Source organism: Lytechinus variegatus, chromosome 1 (assembly GCF_018143015.1).
Source record: "Lytechinus variegatus isolate NC3 chromosome 1, Lvar_3.0, whole genome shotgun sequence".
In the NCBI taxonomy this organism is placed as follows: domain Eukaryota; kingdom Metazoa; phylum Echinodermata; class Echinoidea; order Temnopleuroida; family Toxopneustidae; genus Lytechinus; species Lytechinus variegatus.
Window position 1 is genome coordinate 64,363,957 of NC_054740.1, and position 14,858 is coordinate 64,378,814.

General features: G+C 36.5%; 1 protein-coding gene across 1 annotated transcript in view; it reads right to left on the reverse strand.

Annotated features, from left to right (window-relative positions):
• The window catches only part of LOC121419779 (deleted in malignant brain tumors 1 protein-like), a 31,965-nt gene extending 22,583 nt beyond the window's left edge, over window positions 1-9,382 (reverse strand). Inside the window, exons 1-3 of the mRNA XM_041614233.1 lie at window positions 9,188-9,382; window positions 4,802-5,107; window positions 1,395-1,700 (exon numbers count right to left, since the gene is read on the reverse strand). Coding sequence (XP_041470167.1) covers window positions 1,395-1,700; window positions 4,802-5,107; window positions 9,188-9,284 — 709 coding nt within the window. The 5' untranslated portion in view covers window positions 9,285-9,382. The remainder of the gene's footprint in view (window positions 1-1,394; window positions 1,701-4,801; window positions 5,108-9,187) is intronic.
• Window positions 9,383-14,858: the final 5,476 nt, after the last annotated feature.

Genomic DNA, 14,858 nt, shown 5'->3' on the forward strand with positions numbered 1-14,858 from the left:
TATATGAAATAAAACACAAAAAAATTTATCTTTGATAAATTTGGATAAAAAAATACCAACTTCATTTGTTGTAATAGAAATGAAAAAAAAATCTAAGCGGCTACCAAATATCCCAGACTTTATAAAAAATCATTGATAAATTAATGATGCTTGCAATGTTAATAAAATAAATAAAACGGTCGTCAATAAAACTAAATAGCGTGAAAGAACGTAAGAGGAGAGAGAGGGGGGTGAGGCTTATGGCAGTGCGTGTCAAAGAAAAGTTTACACTTAGAAAAAATCCGATAAAATTATACATTTGTAATATCCTGAAGATTTTTCCACATTGGTACAGGTATAAATGACGATAAAACTGTAAAAAAATATTTCCGCTTGAGTGAGCACCACTTACTTTTGAAAAGTTAGTGAAAAATGATTTGAGCAGAACTTTGAAATAGGCATGCGAATAAAATTAGACCTTAATCATGAATAACACGTGGAATTTAGCTATTAAAATTGATTTGAAGATATTTCTACCTTTTTAACTTGTTTTTTTGCCCAAACCACTTCGAGGAGTGCATTGCGCCCCATCCCACTCCCCCACACACCGAGGCCATCGGGACGATATTTGCTTTACACTGAGCTGTGATTTACATTAAATGGCTCAGGCTTGATTTTCATTATGTTAATCATTGTCAAGCTTGGGAAAAGTGTGGAAAGTATTAAATAAAAAATGAAATGTAAACCCACTTTAAATGATAAAAAATTAGTAAAAAAATGCTAGAGATGTCTGATGTAAACTTTGGTTCAGATTCAGTTGTGTCTTCAGATCCAGCAGGCACAAAAAGGTTCAAAGTTGTGTATACTAAGTGATAAAATTTCAATTTGGGTCGCAAAATTGTTAGAAAATGCTTGAATGTATCCGTTTTATTTCAATTGACTAAAAGTGCAAGGGAAATGTATGAGAAATGTTTCGCAGGGTAAGTCTGATTTCACCCTTTCCTCTTGACACAGCGTACAAACGGGCATTTCTGCGCAAACAGATTTCTGCGAGCTTTACAAAAATGGACAGTGCTCACTCAAGTGTAACATTCTGTCAAAGCTTTTACTTTCATTGGATAGATGAGACCCAAACCCAGGATTGTATGTGAAAACTTATACCCACATGTTGAATATTTTTAAAAAAATTTTGATACGCACTGTATAGCGAGGAATGACGGCAATATATTGTGTCCCCCAAAGCTCAAGTTTGGAGTGACGCCAATGGTGTTTAACATAAACAGAATGCATTCTATCAAAATCACTTTCTATCATAGAACATTGGATTAATTATAAAAGTTTGTCAATTACTTTCATGAACTATCAGCATCAACCTTAATAATTTCAAAAATATTAGGCAATAATTCTGGAAATACCTGTTGGTGAACAAGTTACTCCTGCATCCTCATGGTGTCCACAGTTATGAGTGCCGATTCCAGCATTAGAACATTGCAGAAGAGAAGTTTCAGTTCCAGTACATGATACATCATCTAGCAGGATATCACCTGAACCTTGTCCGAAGGAAGCGGTGGTGTTTGCTGTTCCAGACTCACTGCCAAAACTTTGACAAACAACTGTAGCATCTGTATCATCCCAAAAATCATCACACACAGTACCCCATCTTCTGTCGGCGTAGACCTCAACTCTTCCTTCGTATGAATCACGCCCATTAACCAGTCGCACTAAATGCAATAGACACCAAGTAAGGCACGCAGAGTGCATCAAGACTATGTTATCATCCATCTTTTAAGTGCAGGGGAGGGGGGGGGTGTCAAATGCATTGCTGTTCACATGCGCAAACTAAATCATTTCCAAGCACCCCCAAATGAGTTGTTTTCTCTGTGTGCATAATAACCCCTAAACCATGTAAACAAGTTTTTCGCGGGCTTTATCCACACATTTTGGTCCCCTAAACAAGTTGCCGCCAGAATATAATCCCGGGGCAAAAGCTTGGGGAAAAACATACCCTAAGCAAGTCTGCTTAGTCTTTAGAAAAAAGTTTGGGAAAAAATGCCCTAAATACGTTTGACCCCGCGATTGACCATTGACCAGTCTTTCAAAACCACCCTTTTCTTGAAAATTGTTTTTTTTATACCCTTAACTAGTGCACGCGCGGCCCGCGTCCAAAACTGAAAAACACCCCTTTAAACACGTTTTTTTTTGGGTCACGCATGTGTACAGCAATACATTTGACTGCTCCCCCCCCCCCCCGGGTTTTAAGTATCCGCCAAAATATTTTGTATGTGTGTGCGAATACATATCTACTTTTTCTTTTGATATACACGTCACTTCCATTAATTGATGAAATTATTGATATGTTTTTTTTTAATAATTAGGGCGTCACACGGGAAAGGGGGGGGGGCAAGGAGACATTTCCATAAAAATATTAAGGAAATTGTACGCAATATGCCATGCGCTTCCCCCCCCCAAAAAAAAAAAACGCAAGTTTTGCATATAGATTTATTTGCTGGTAAACATATCCGCATCATATTTTTCACATGTCAAATAATACTGACAACTCGCCTTTACAGGTCATGCAGTATGAGAAATCACAGTTCGCACTTCGCGCTTGCATTATCTATTTAGTGACATACATAACTTGTTTATGATTCCAATAAGTGGAAAAAGTGTTCCGTTTTTGCTCTGAATAACAGAAACAGTCTTCGAATTTTTCATTTTTTTACAAAAAATTACCATTGTTTAGTACGCTCTTTTTAGTGAACTACGTGTATATAACACCGTTTACAAGCATTAAACATTAAAATACATAGGTACAGTACAAATGCATGAAACGAAAAGAGATGAAATGGAAATGACTGATTGAAAACGAGGTATGTTTGTATGAAATTATTTAAATGATCTGTAGTGCCATTATTCCATTCTATTATACGGTAAACATGTAACGGCAATCGTCAGTGGTTCGAAAAAAATAGCCCATTGCGCCCACATTAATTGTTCAATTAGATAAGCTCTCTTTACATGATTACAAAAGTGAGTTAAGTCCATTTTCTAGGTCCTTTTATCTTCAAAATATACCCGACACTTATGCCTGCATATTAATTTACTGACATTCGCATCCCCTTCGTGGTTTTTAGATGTAGATCTTCAAAAAAAAATTCTGATTAGTGTAGGCCAATATAAAATTTCAGCTCGCGCTTCGCGCTCGCATGATCTATCTAAAATAAATAAATACAATAACTGCCACAAATGTAAACAGTAATGATAGTAGTAGGAATAGTAATGATAATAATAATAAAAATAATAATGATAATGATAATAACAGCAACTATAATGATTACAATGAATAATAATAGTATTGACAACATGGTCAATGTAGAGATGTGAAAACTTTTTTATATGTGATTTATGCTTCAAGTAATAAATAAATTAATAAATAAATAAAATAAAATTACCTAATACTTTTACTGATTTAACCATTCTAAAATGATGGCAGTGATAATTATACTGGATATGTCTACTTGCTCTTATTCAAACTATGATCTGACTCTTTAATCAACCTATGTATAAGAATGTAAAGGTAATTTGCATTATGTGCACGCCAATATTTTGTATTTGTCTCTCCTTGATTATGTATATTTCCTTATGTGTTGTAATTGTATGTTTGCATGTAAACAAAATTAATTTCCATTAAGTTGGACAATAAAACAATATATATTTTTTAATAGATGCGGATGTTAGTAATTTCTAAAAGTGCTTAAAATCTTCAGTTTTAGGTGCTCGTCTTCTGTGTCCGTCTCGATTTTTGTATACAGTTGTGTATATAGCTTGTTTATAATTAGTATTGAAACTAAGTTCAGGGGCTTGCCTTCTTTACAAGCTTTGCTTTCTTGGCAAATCCCTCCGTTCATTTCTACATTATTTTCATAGATAAAATTATTGCAATACACCGTAGTTTTGTTTGATTTATATTTGATATTTGTTACGAAATGTAATTAATTTGTCTGTATTTTACTGAATATGTATTGTTACTTTGTTTATATTTTGAAAATTTTGTTGATCGGAAATAAATAAATCTATATCTAATACTCATTATTTTCAGCTCGCGCTTTCTGCACCCGTAGTATGGTTATTGAGTTCATACAAAAATATTTTTTTCCTGTCAGTGTAGAAAATATATTAGTTCGTTCTTCGCGCTCAGATTATGAAGTGTAGGCCTTTTATGATGGTGGGCCCGAAGTCTGCGCACCTAACAATTTTAGTTCAGATTTAACATGATTTTTTTTCTTATTACACAAAGTCTTTGAGTTGATAATGTTCCTTATAGTTCCTTATATTATTAAGAGTAAGTGTACCAAATTTCTCATTAAAAATAAAAGAAAATATAGGATTTTCTTGAAAAAACTGCAGGCAGTCATTTTCAGATTGAAAAAAAACAATGGTACCCCATGTCTGCGCACTCATTCACTTTGCACACGTTTCGGGGATTTTGATGAGAAAGGCTGCATTTTTTAGGCTGTCACATGAAATGCCCTGAATTCATTATTTTTCCACCATTTTGAGTCGGATTTTTTAATGAATACCTGCCTATGTATTGCATTTGTAAAGTTCGTGCTCGTTGCGTATCTTCTTTAACTAGAATCGCGCAGATACGCGGGTGCGCAGACTTGGGAGACCGCGCAGACATGGGGGAACTGACCATACTTAATATATATTTTCATTGATACCAAAGTATTTATAACTTTTTTTTTGGGGGGGGGGTTATAATTGGAATGAAATAAGCTCATGTTCATACTGACGCAATGGTAAACAATTCTAGAAATACCTGCTCGTGTACATGTGACTCCCGCATCCTCATGGTGTCCACAGTTATGAGAGCCGATTCCAGCATTAGAACATTCCAGAAGAGAAGATTCAGCTCCTGTACATGATACATCATCGAGCAGGATATCACCTGAACCTTCTCCGAAGTAAGCGTTGGTGTTTGCTGTTCCAGACTCAAAGCCGAGACTTTGACAAACAACTGTAGCATCTGTATCATCCCACAAATCATCACACACAGTACCCCATCCTCCGTTGGCGTAAACCTCAACCCTTCCTTCGTTTGAAAAACTTCCATCAACCAGTCGCACTAATAATAATGATAATAATAATAGTCAGTTCTTGTATAGCGCATAACACATTATGAATAACGTCTCTATGCGCTTCCAAAGGACTTGCATACTATTACCCAGGGCTGTAGATCAAGCAGCTTTTACGCGATCGGCATTTCAAGGAATAAATTCCTGCCAGGTACCCATTCATCTCACCTGGGATGAGTGCAGCACAATATGGATTAATTTTTTGCGAAGGAAACTACGGCATGGCTAGGATTTGAACCCAAGACCCTCTGTTTCATAGTCGGGAGAATAATCCACTGGGCCAGGACGCTCCATACTAGATGAAATAGATCCCATATTAGGGGCTCAGTTATCATCCACCTTGGAAGTATTCCTCTAATTATTATTTTTTTCTTCCTTTAGTGGTGCGAATACAATGCCACTTTCTCTTTTGATAAAAACGTCTTTTTCATCTATTGATTAAATTAGTGATAGATTTTTAACAATGCGTCACGCTGGGGGCAAGGGGACACGTACGTGACTCAAACTAATAGGCCATAACAATAGATGCCTTGTATTTAGTTTGATCTATTGACTGACAAATACATCCGGACTTTCTTTTTTGTCGCGCTTTGCATTATCGTGGCCGTCACCAGGGGAGGGGAGTGGGTACGGAGGGGGATACTGTCAAAATTTGAAATCGCGTGATTATGTAGAATTTAAGATATTTTACACTGTTTTTTTTAGGACGGCTAGGGAGTTCCATAGAGACTGAACCAAGTGCACATTTAAAGTTTGAGTGAGCCTCAAACATTGTTTTCGCCATATTTTCTGAGGATCACTGAATGTAAGTGTTTAACTTTCAAAAGGTTTCGTCGGTCAATTGTCATAAGGTAAGTGATAAAAAAATCTCTAATTTCACTTTGGGCGTTATTGAAAAAAAAACGAGATTAGTCGGTTGTGGCATGCATTCGTGATCGGAGATCAAAATAAATTTTATTATTTTGTTTATATATTTTTTGGTTTTATTAATGACCATTTAAAATAAAAAGTCATAATTTTTATTTGGGGGTTGTGTGAAATTTGCGATATCTAGTAGGGGTTTTATTTTCCTTATTATTATTCATTATCTATTTAACTACCCCACCAAAAGTTTCGATAACACACTTTCGTGATTAAGTAAGTAAAGGGGTATTTATGGAAACATCTGTCACGGCACATTTTGGTAAAGGCCTGGTCACACCGCCCGAGCGTTGTTGGAGCGGTCGTGGAGCGGAGAGAGAAAAAAATCATCACCGCTCGCTACCGTTCACCATATTCGATTTCGATTTTTTTTTTTCGATTTTTTCCCCAATTTTGTGAGCGAAATTCGACCCTCTCTCCCTACCGATCCACGACCGCTCCAACAACGCTCGGGCGGTGTGACCAGGCCTTTAATTAGACATTTTGGTAACTGCACATTTTGGTAAAAGTAATTTGTTACCAAAATTTGCCGGTAGCACCTACACTTGACAGGATGTCAAGTTACCAAAATGTGCAGTTATGTTGTGCCTTCACATTTTGGACAATATGCACATTTTTGGAAACAGCTTAAAAATCAGATTTGACGGCTATGATAGAGTAAAGATTGATAGTTGTGGTATCGGGTAAGAAAAAGGTCAGGGTTCGTGTGTGTGGGCGATTTGCCTCTCCGTCAAATGCCATTTCGTCCAATGACCATGCCATCTAATGCCGTTCGGTCCAACATCATTTCGTCCAATAGCTAAGTTAGTCTAAAAGCCACTCCGTCTCGTCTAATAGCCACTTCGTCTAAGAGCCTCTCAGCGCAAAGCCACAAAGAGCAATTTCGTCCAATATCCACTTCCTCTAAGATACAATTCGTCTAAATGCACCTTCGTTTAATATACACTTCTTTCAATAGCCATTTCGTCCAATAGTCAATTCGTCATTGCGAATTGGCTCAATTGACATTTTGATCCAATACATACAAATTGGTCCAATTGATAGTAGGTCCAACACCCACGTGGTCAAATTGAGGGTTCGTCCGATTCCCAATTGGTCTAATAACCGTATGAGGGCAGGCGCGGAACAAGGGATGAATAGGTTGGCACACCCCCGGTAAAATAACGGTGGTTTAGATATAAACCATACAGGATGAACAGCAATTATTTACAACCGTCTCTGTTACTATTCAGTTTATTGCCAGTTTTCTCAAATTCAATCACTTTTAGTGATGCAGTTTAAATCATGTTGAATTTGTCCGTTAAGTAGTAGCGTACGCAAGTGGTGGTTACAGTGGTTAAAACCCCCTTAAATTTGATACCCACCTCCTAAGAATTCAAATCCAGCCCCAACCTAAATTTTTGAAGGTTTTTTTATTGGTTATCAACATTTCTTTCAACTGACCCCCCCCCCTCTTAAAAAATACTGCGTACGCTACTGCCGTCATGTAATATGAAACCAAGCCTCATGCTCTTGCAAATTTGACACTTAAATTCAAGTGATATCTGTTTACCCGTGGCTTAACAGTTGTTAGTTTTAAGAACAACAATAAAACAATCTTTGATTTCTCCCCCTATTTTACGTTTTATGCTTTTTAGAGTTATCCGCTGAATGTAATCAAAATATAGAAATTTTATTATTTATTTTGCCTCATTTGATATCTTTCACAAGGGATGTATTTTATGATTGATATTGAATTGAATACCAAAGAAATTGGGCAGAGTAATGCTACTTAAATATCTAATTTGATTCAAAAGACAAAGTGGCTTTTGGACGAAGTGGCATTATAACATAGTGACTCTTAGACGAAGTGGCTAGTGGATGAAATGGCTCTCAGACGAAGTGGGTTTTGGACGACGTGGCTCTTAGACTAACTGGCAATTGGACAAAATGTTATTGAACAAATTGGAACGAAGCTGAATAGGAATATGTAACCATCATTTGAAAGCTTTTAAAATTGGATCGTTGGTACTCGTTTTCAATTTCATTTTTTAATCAGTTCACAGTTCAAGGAATTCGACTCGGCCACACGTGATGAAAAAACCTTTTCATTCTCCTATCCCCGTATAGTGACGGCTCTTACACTGTAAAAATGCTGTTTAAATGTTCAAGCACGTCATTTAAGCCCGTTACTCAATTAAATATTGATTGAAATATATCAAATGAGTTGTTAAACAACTTGTTTAAAATTTTTAACATCTTGACAAGCTCAAGCAACTTGCATTCTTTTTTATTGTGTATTGTTGAGTTCACACAAAAACACTTAACGAAATTCAAAAGGCAAATAATTTTTATTAGTAAATAAATCAAACTCAGAGTTCTGAGCTAATTGACAGTAACAGTGGTGATGAGCATTGAAGATTACAAAATTGAGATCCTGTATGTCAAAGTTCAGCCATAACCATATTTGATTAAAGTATAAAAAAGTGGGATATTGGTGAAGGATTAACATAATTCAAATTTAAGAGAGCTTGAATCTTGAAGATTCGAATTTGTGATGTCATATCAGAGCAGTAGTTTCAATAAAAAGGGACCCATCATTGTAATGTTTTGTAATATTATCTCTTACACAAACGGTCATGAACGATGTGTCAGATGAAACGATGAACTCTCAAATTAAAACCATCATCAAACGTCTGTAAACAAAAAGAAATGTATTTTAAGTGGGGACTGTTCTAATGTTTGATGGACTTATTGCTATAAATTTAACCAACATTATTATTATTTTGCAATGATAAAACCAACTTCTGCGCCAGGAGCTTCCCCTTCAATTATCAGTTTCCAAAGATGAATCTACCCTCCCTCCCATCGCGTGCCTCGATCCAGATGGAGATCGAGTGTTCATTTGATTTGATTTATTTCTGCATTCACATCAGTATCAGAATTACAAAATACATAAATACAATATAAAAAGGAAATACATATAGCAAAATAATAATAGTCGTATAGTATAAATATTGTACATAAATATCAACAAGATGTGTTATACATTTTTTTCAAAACAAGATTATTCAAATGAATGCAGAAGACCGCCATCGTGAGCGGTTAGGCTTGATGATGATGGAGGCCTCGTCATCAAATACACATTGATGAAACATTAATTTACTTACCATTTGCACCTTCAGTCTGGGCTCTGGCTGATGTTGCCAAAAAGCACAGGACTAGATAAGCTGCAAACTTCATTTTGATGTTGAGATGACACCACATGTAGAGACTAAAGAGAAGAGAATAAGTTGACAGTAGCTTATTCGTAGGCCCAGTAGTGCTCCGCCGAACCTCTCTCGATGGATGCCAACAATGACAACCTCATGAGCCGAACGCGTCATTTTATCTTCTTGGCGGGTCTTTCAGAAAATCGTAAAATCCAGGCACTGTCAAAACATTTGCCTTTTGCGATCAAGATCAAGAGCTACCAGCATGCTTGTGCTGTTGCGTGCGGAAATGGCAGAAGTGAAACAAAATCATGTTTCGAGGACGACAGTGCGTCTCTAGGAGTTGTAAAGCACTTGAATTGATTATCTTCAAGGTAAGCCAGGGCCTGCAGCGTCGTTCTTTTTTTAGAAAACTTAACTTTTTTACTCACATGATTTGACTACGAAATGGTTATTTAACTACCCATGTATCAGGACCATTTATCCAGCACTGACAATGTCAATTCAATGCTTGATAAGTCCACGGTCTAGCGGTTTAGATGATATCAACTTTAATAAATAAAAGAAGGCTACTGGTTCCACTGGCGTAAATCTAGGGGGATGGGGGATATAAGATTTATCTCCCCACCCCACTTTTCGAGGAGGAGGGATGGCCTGTGCAAACATCCCCCCACTTTTTACGAAAGAAATGAAAAAAAGTCACAAGAGATAATTGTTTTATTGGTAAAAATTCTTCCTAAAATACCGCTTAACAAATAAAACAATATTATTGAATCATAAAATGCAAATAAAGAGCAAGTTCACCATTTCCGAACGAAATACTTATGTCCTTATTATAACATTGAAGAGAAACCCCAGTTTTTTCCAATTCATCATTGTTGGGGTCTTTGGGAATGGTTTAAGATGGAATGTCAAATTTTTTAAAATCTAATCTCTCATTAAACCATCATGGGGTGAAAAAGATAATAATATTGGAGGGTATTTGCCATATGGACACACAGTGGCGTAACTACGGGGGAGGGCATGGGGGCACATCCCCCCATCGGCTGACCCCAAAAAACGGGTAAAAGAGGAAAAGGAGAAAAGAGGGAGAAAGGAAGAGAAACGTAGTTGGAAAGAAGAAAATATTATTCATTATAATGTTATATTATAATTATGTTATGTTACATTACATAAGAAACATTTTTATCATAACTTTATGAAACATAATTTGCCCAGGGCCTACGTCTTCATTGTTCCTGGTGCTTGCATTGTCTGTTTAACGATATATATAATCCCGTTGTACTAAAACATCCCCTTTTCAAGTCAAAATAAACCAAATATATTTCCTAGCACTTGAGTTATCATTGTTTTATGTAGTGACATATGCTTCTTTTACATGACTCAAAAAGTGATCGCCCCATGTTGAGGTCTTCGCATATATGAAGCATTTCCTGTCCGTGATTACGTTCGCATTAGTGGATTGGTGAGATATGTCTGCTCTTCATAAATTCCTAAAATCAGTCCTTGACATATCCCTTGGCTTCTGATCTGAATATCAAAAAATTTCAGATCGCGCTTCGCGCTCGTATCATTTGGTTAATGAAATACATATGGTTCTAGTTAATTCCTACAAAGAAACCTTAGAATGCCCCGGCCGCCACTTCAGGTCGATATGAATTATCTAAATTTTCAGCTCGCGCTTCGCGCTCGCAATATTTGATTAGTGAGATGCGTATGATAATAATGATTGCAATGTCTACAAAAAGTGTTTCATGTTTTCAGATCGCATTAGATGACTATGGTGAGATATGCATACCCTTAAAGGATTCCTAAAATATATTCCTTAAAATCTCGTTGTTTGGGATCAAAATATGCGAAAAATTGAGCTCGCGCTTCGCGCTCGCATTGTTTACCGAGACAGGTACCTATCGTGATTACACAAATTTGATTATAATTTCCCTTTTTAGGTGTTAATATAAAAGAATTTCAGCTCGCGCTTCCCGCTCGCATTATTTGATCGGTGAGATACATATCCGTTTGGTGACATTGTCCTTAAATGTCTCTAAAATAGGTCAGTATAACTGGCAACTGAGCGCTCACTCAGTGATTAAAAAAAAATTGCTGGTGCCCCCCCCCCATGTCGTGGCCCACGGTACGCCATTGTGGACAAATCAATGAAAATTCCTTGCATATCTAAGAACATGATTGCAATTAAGTCATCCCCCACCCATCAACACGGATTTACGCCAGTGACTGGTTCCATTTCCAGTGTAGAAGGGGTAATATACAGCTTTAAAAAAAAAAAACCCGGAAGCGAAATTATTTTCCCCACAGTAGTTCCTGACCCCAATAATGACATTTAATGACATTCGTCTTCGGAATAAGAGTACGCATGCGGGTGGACTAGCAACAATTTTGCATCTGATCAAACGTCACTGGTAATGGTATACCTTGTTGGCTTACTTTGGTGTTCTAAGAGATGTTTCGAGAGAACAATGATCACCATTTAGAAAGCAAAAACATCCAGCAAAAATCACCAAGAGTGCTTCACAGAGTGTGATCATCACGTATGGTCAAGTAGATTAACTAGGTTTATCATAATTAATTGGCAGGCTGAATGTAAGTCGACCCGATAAAAAAAGTTTTTAAAAAGTTGAATAAATAGTGAAAAGTCAAACAAAACTATTTTCCCTTTTTTTTAAGAGTGATATCCAAAAATGAAAGTCAATAATACTACCTAACCTTTTCGTTCGTTATTCAATGTTTCACTTTTTCCAGATAATAACAATGGCATTTTAGCATATTCAGGGAGGAATCAAAATTTTGTTTCATTCTATCTATAATGAGGATACAATCTTAATTTCATATGATAAAACATAATCAAATCCCACTTTGCATTCTGACAGGGATGTGAATGTTTGTATTTTTCATAAAATTGAATATGATGTCACATCTGTGATGTGATATTGATTTCAGAAAATAAAGTGGGTTTGTTTTCATGGTCGTGGAACATTTTTTTTGGGGGGAGACATGACCCCCATGCCGCCCACCCCCTCATCTATACGCAAGAGAGAAAAATCATCATTAAGAAAGATTTAGATCTATATACATCTCAAGCAAAGAACCAAGCGTTTTAAGTGGTACAGCACAAGGCATGGGGACACAATTTTCTTTAAACATCAGTTTGCAAGCTTATCTGACTTGATTTCATTGTATAATGCATGCATATCATATTTTTAAATATTGTTTTATCATGTTAAATGTATGATTTTATCTTGGATGCAAATAAAAAGCCATATCGGCCAATCAATCAATCATATTATGATGCATACAATAACGAAAATCAGACATACATGTATGGAACAAACTTTTCTTTACACTTGCGAGAGATTGAAGCAAGCGACCAAAATTGTTGACCTTTTCCAAAAAATAAATCTGTTTAGGATAGATAAAACTAAGATGATTTTCTTTCGGCTGTCTTTGCTTAACTATGGTAATGTCACTGGTAGTGGCAACCTTGTCGACCTGCTTTGATGTTCATAAAGACGCTTTCGAGAGGATATCGATCCTCCTTTAGGAAGCGAATACCTCCAGCAAAAATCGCCAAGAGTGTTTCACAGACATATCGGAAGCAAGTTTGAGGTGATCACGCGATTGTGGAATAGATTAACCATAATTAATTGGCTAGCTAAATGCAAGTCTACCCCCCCCCTCTTTATATCGTTTCGGTGTAAAAATGGAATAGGCCAAAATAGGTCAAAAGTGCACATGATTTGACTACGAAATTGTTATTTAAGTACCCATGTACTAGGACCATTTATCCAGCACTGACAATGTCAATTCAATGCATGATAACTCCTGTGGTTTAGAAGCTGTCTATTGTCTCGCCCATTTATAAAAATAACCAGAAGTATCGTGATTTGCGAGGGCATGCAACAGAATTGTATCGAAACTTTATTGTGAAATGACTGGGATGAAATATCACTTATTATAAAAGCCTTGCACGTAAACTTTAATTTGACCTGAAAATGACCTTTGACCTTACCATGTGACCTCCGACTGCAGCATAAGATGCAGGTCCCCCAAGTCCATCTACCAGCCAAGTTTGGTTGAAAAGCGACTTACGGTTGTGGAGTTGTGTCATTAGATTTGTGACCGGACGGACGACTGACGACATTTGGATCCTAAGTCTCGCCTACACCTCTGTTGGGCGGGTCAATATACAGCTTTAAAAAACCCAACCCGGAAGCGAAATGGTTTTTCCCACAGTAGTTCCAGATCCCTATATGAATACTAATGACTTTCGTCTTCGAAATAAGAGCACGCATGCGCGTGGACTAGCAAACTTTTTGCATCTGACCCAACGTCACAGGTAATGGGTATACCTTGTTGGCTTACTTTGGTGTTCTAAGAGATGTTTCGAGAGAACAATGATCGCCAATTAGAAAGCAAAAACATCCAGCATAAATCACCAAGAGTGCTTCACAGAGTGTGATCATCACGCGACGGTGAAGTAGATTAACTCGGTTTATCATAATTAATTGGCTGGCTAAATGTAAAGTCGACCCGATAAAAAAGTTAAATAAAAAGTTTAAGAAAAGAGTGATATCCAAAAAATGAAAAATGAAAGTCGATAATGCCACTATCTAATCTTTTCGTTCGTGTTTTGTTGAATGAATTACTAAATTTTCACTTTTTCCAGATTTTAAAATTCATTAAATCGCAATATTACAAGAAAGGCATTTTAGCATATTCAGGGAGGAATCAAACTTTCTTTTAGACAATAATAATCGATAAACATAATGGATTCGCACTTTCGCATTTTGACAGCAATGTGAATGTTTGTATTTTTCATAAAATTGAGTATAATTTTAAAATGTCATATCTTTTTCTTTTGATATGAAGAGCTACATTTGTGATTTATGTCTACATTGATTTCACAAAATAAAGTGGGTTTTTTTCATGGTCATGGATTATTATTTTTTTTTTTTTGGGGGGGAGACATGGCCCCCATGCCGCCCACCCACTCATCTATACGCAAGAGACAAAATCATCATTAAGAAAGATTTAGATCTATATACATCTCAAGTAAAGAACCAACCGTTTTAAGTGGTACAGCACAAGGTTGTGTGTATAACACAACCTTCCTCGTTTTTGGAAGTTTATATTGTGGCCTTTGATGTATTTTAATTCATATAATACATTTCATTGGACACCCTTATTGTATTCCCGATGATCATGATCCCCTCTTTGTCAGTTCTCATGTCAACTGTAACCAGTGAAAAAATAAATTTTCATTGAACAAATCTCGACTAATTATCCCCATTTGTTCATTTTGATATAATAACTTTCTATATTGTCTTTTCCTCTGAAGCTTCACTTCATTATGTGTTCTTTTATTCCTCTGTAAAAAAATTGTTCTCATTGATAATCTGTATGTGTAATCATAATGTAATTTTTTTCGTGAGAAACTAGGGGGCGCCGAATTGATGTTAGAACTAGGGGAGCGTAAAATTGATGTTCGAACCAGGGTGGCGCCGGATTGATGTTAGAACGAGGGGAGCGACGAATTGATGTTCGACATTGGGTTGCCGACTTTATGTTCGACCCGGGGGGGGGGGGTGAATTGAAGTTTGACATTGGAGCA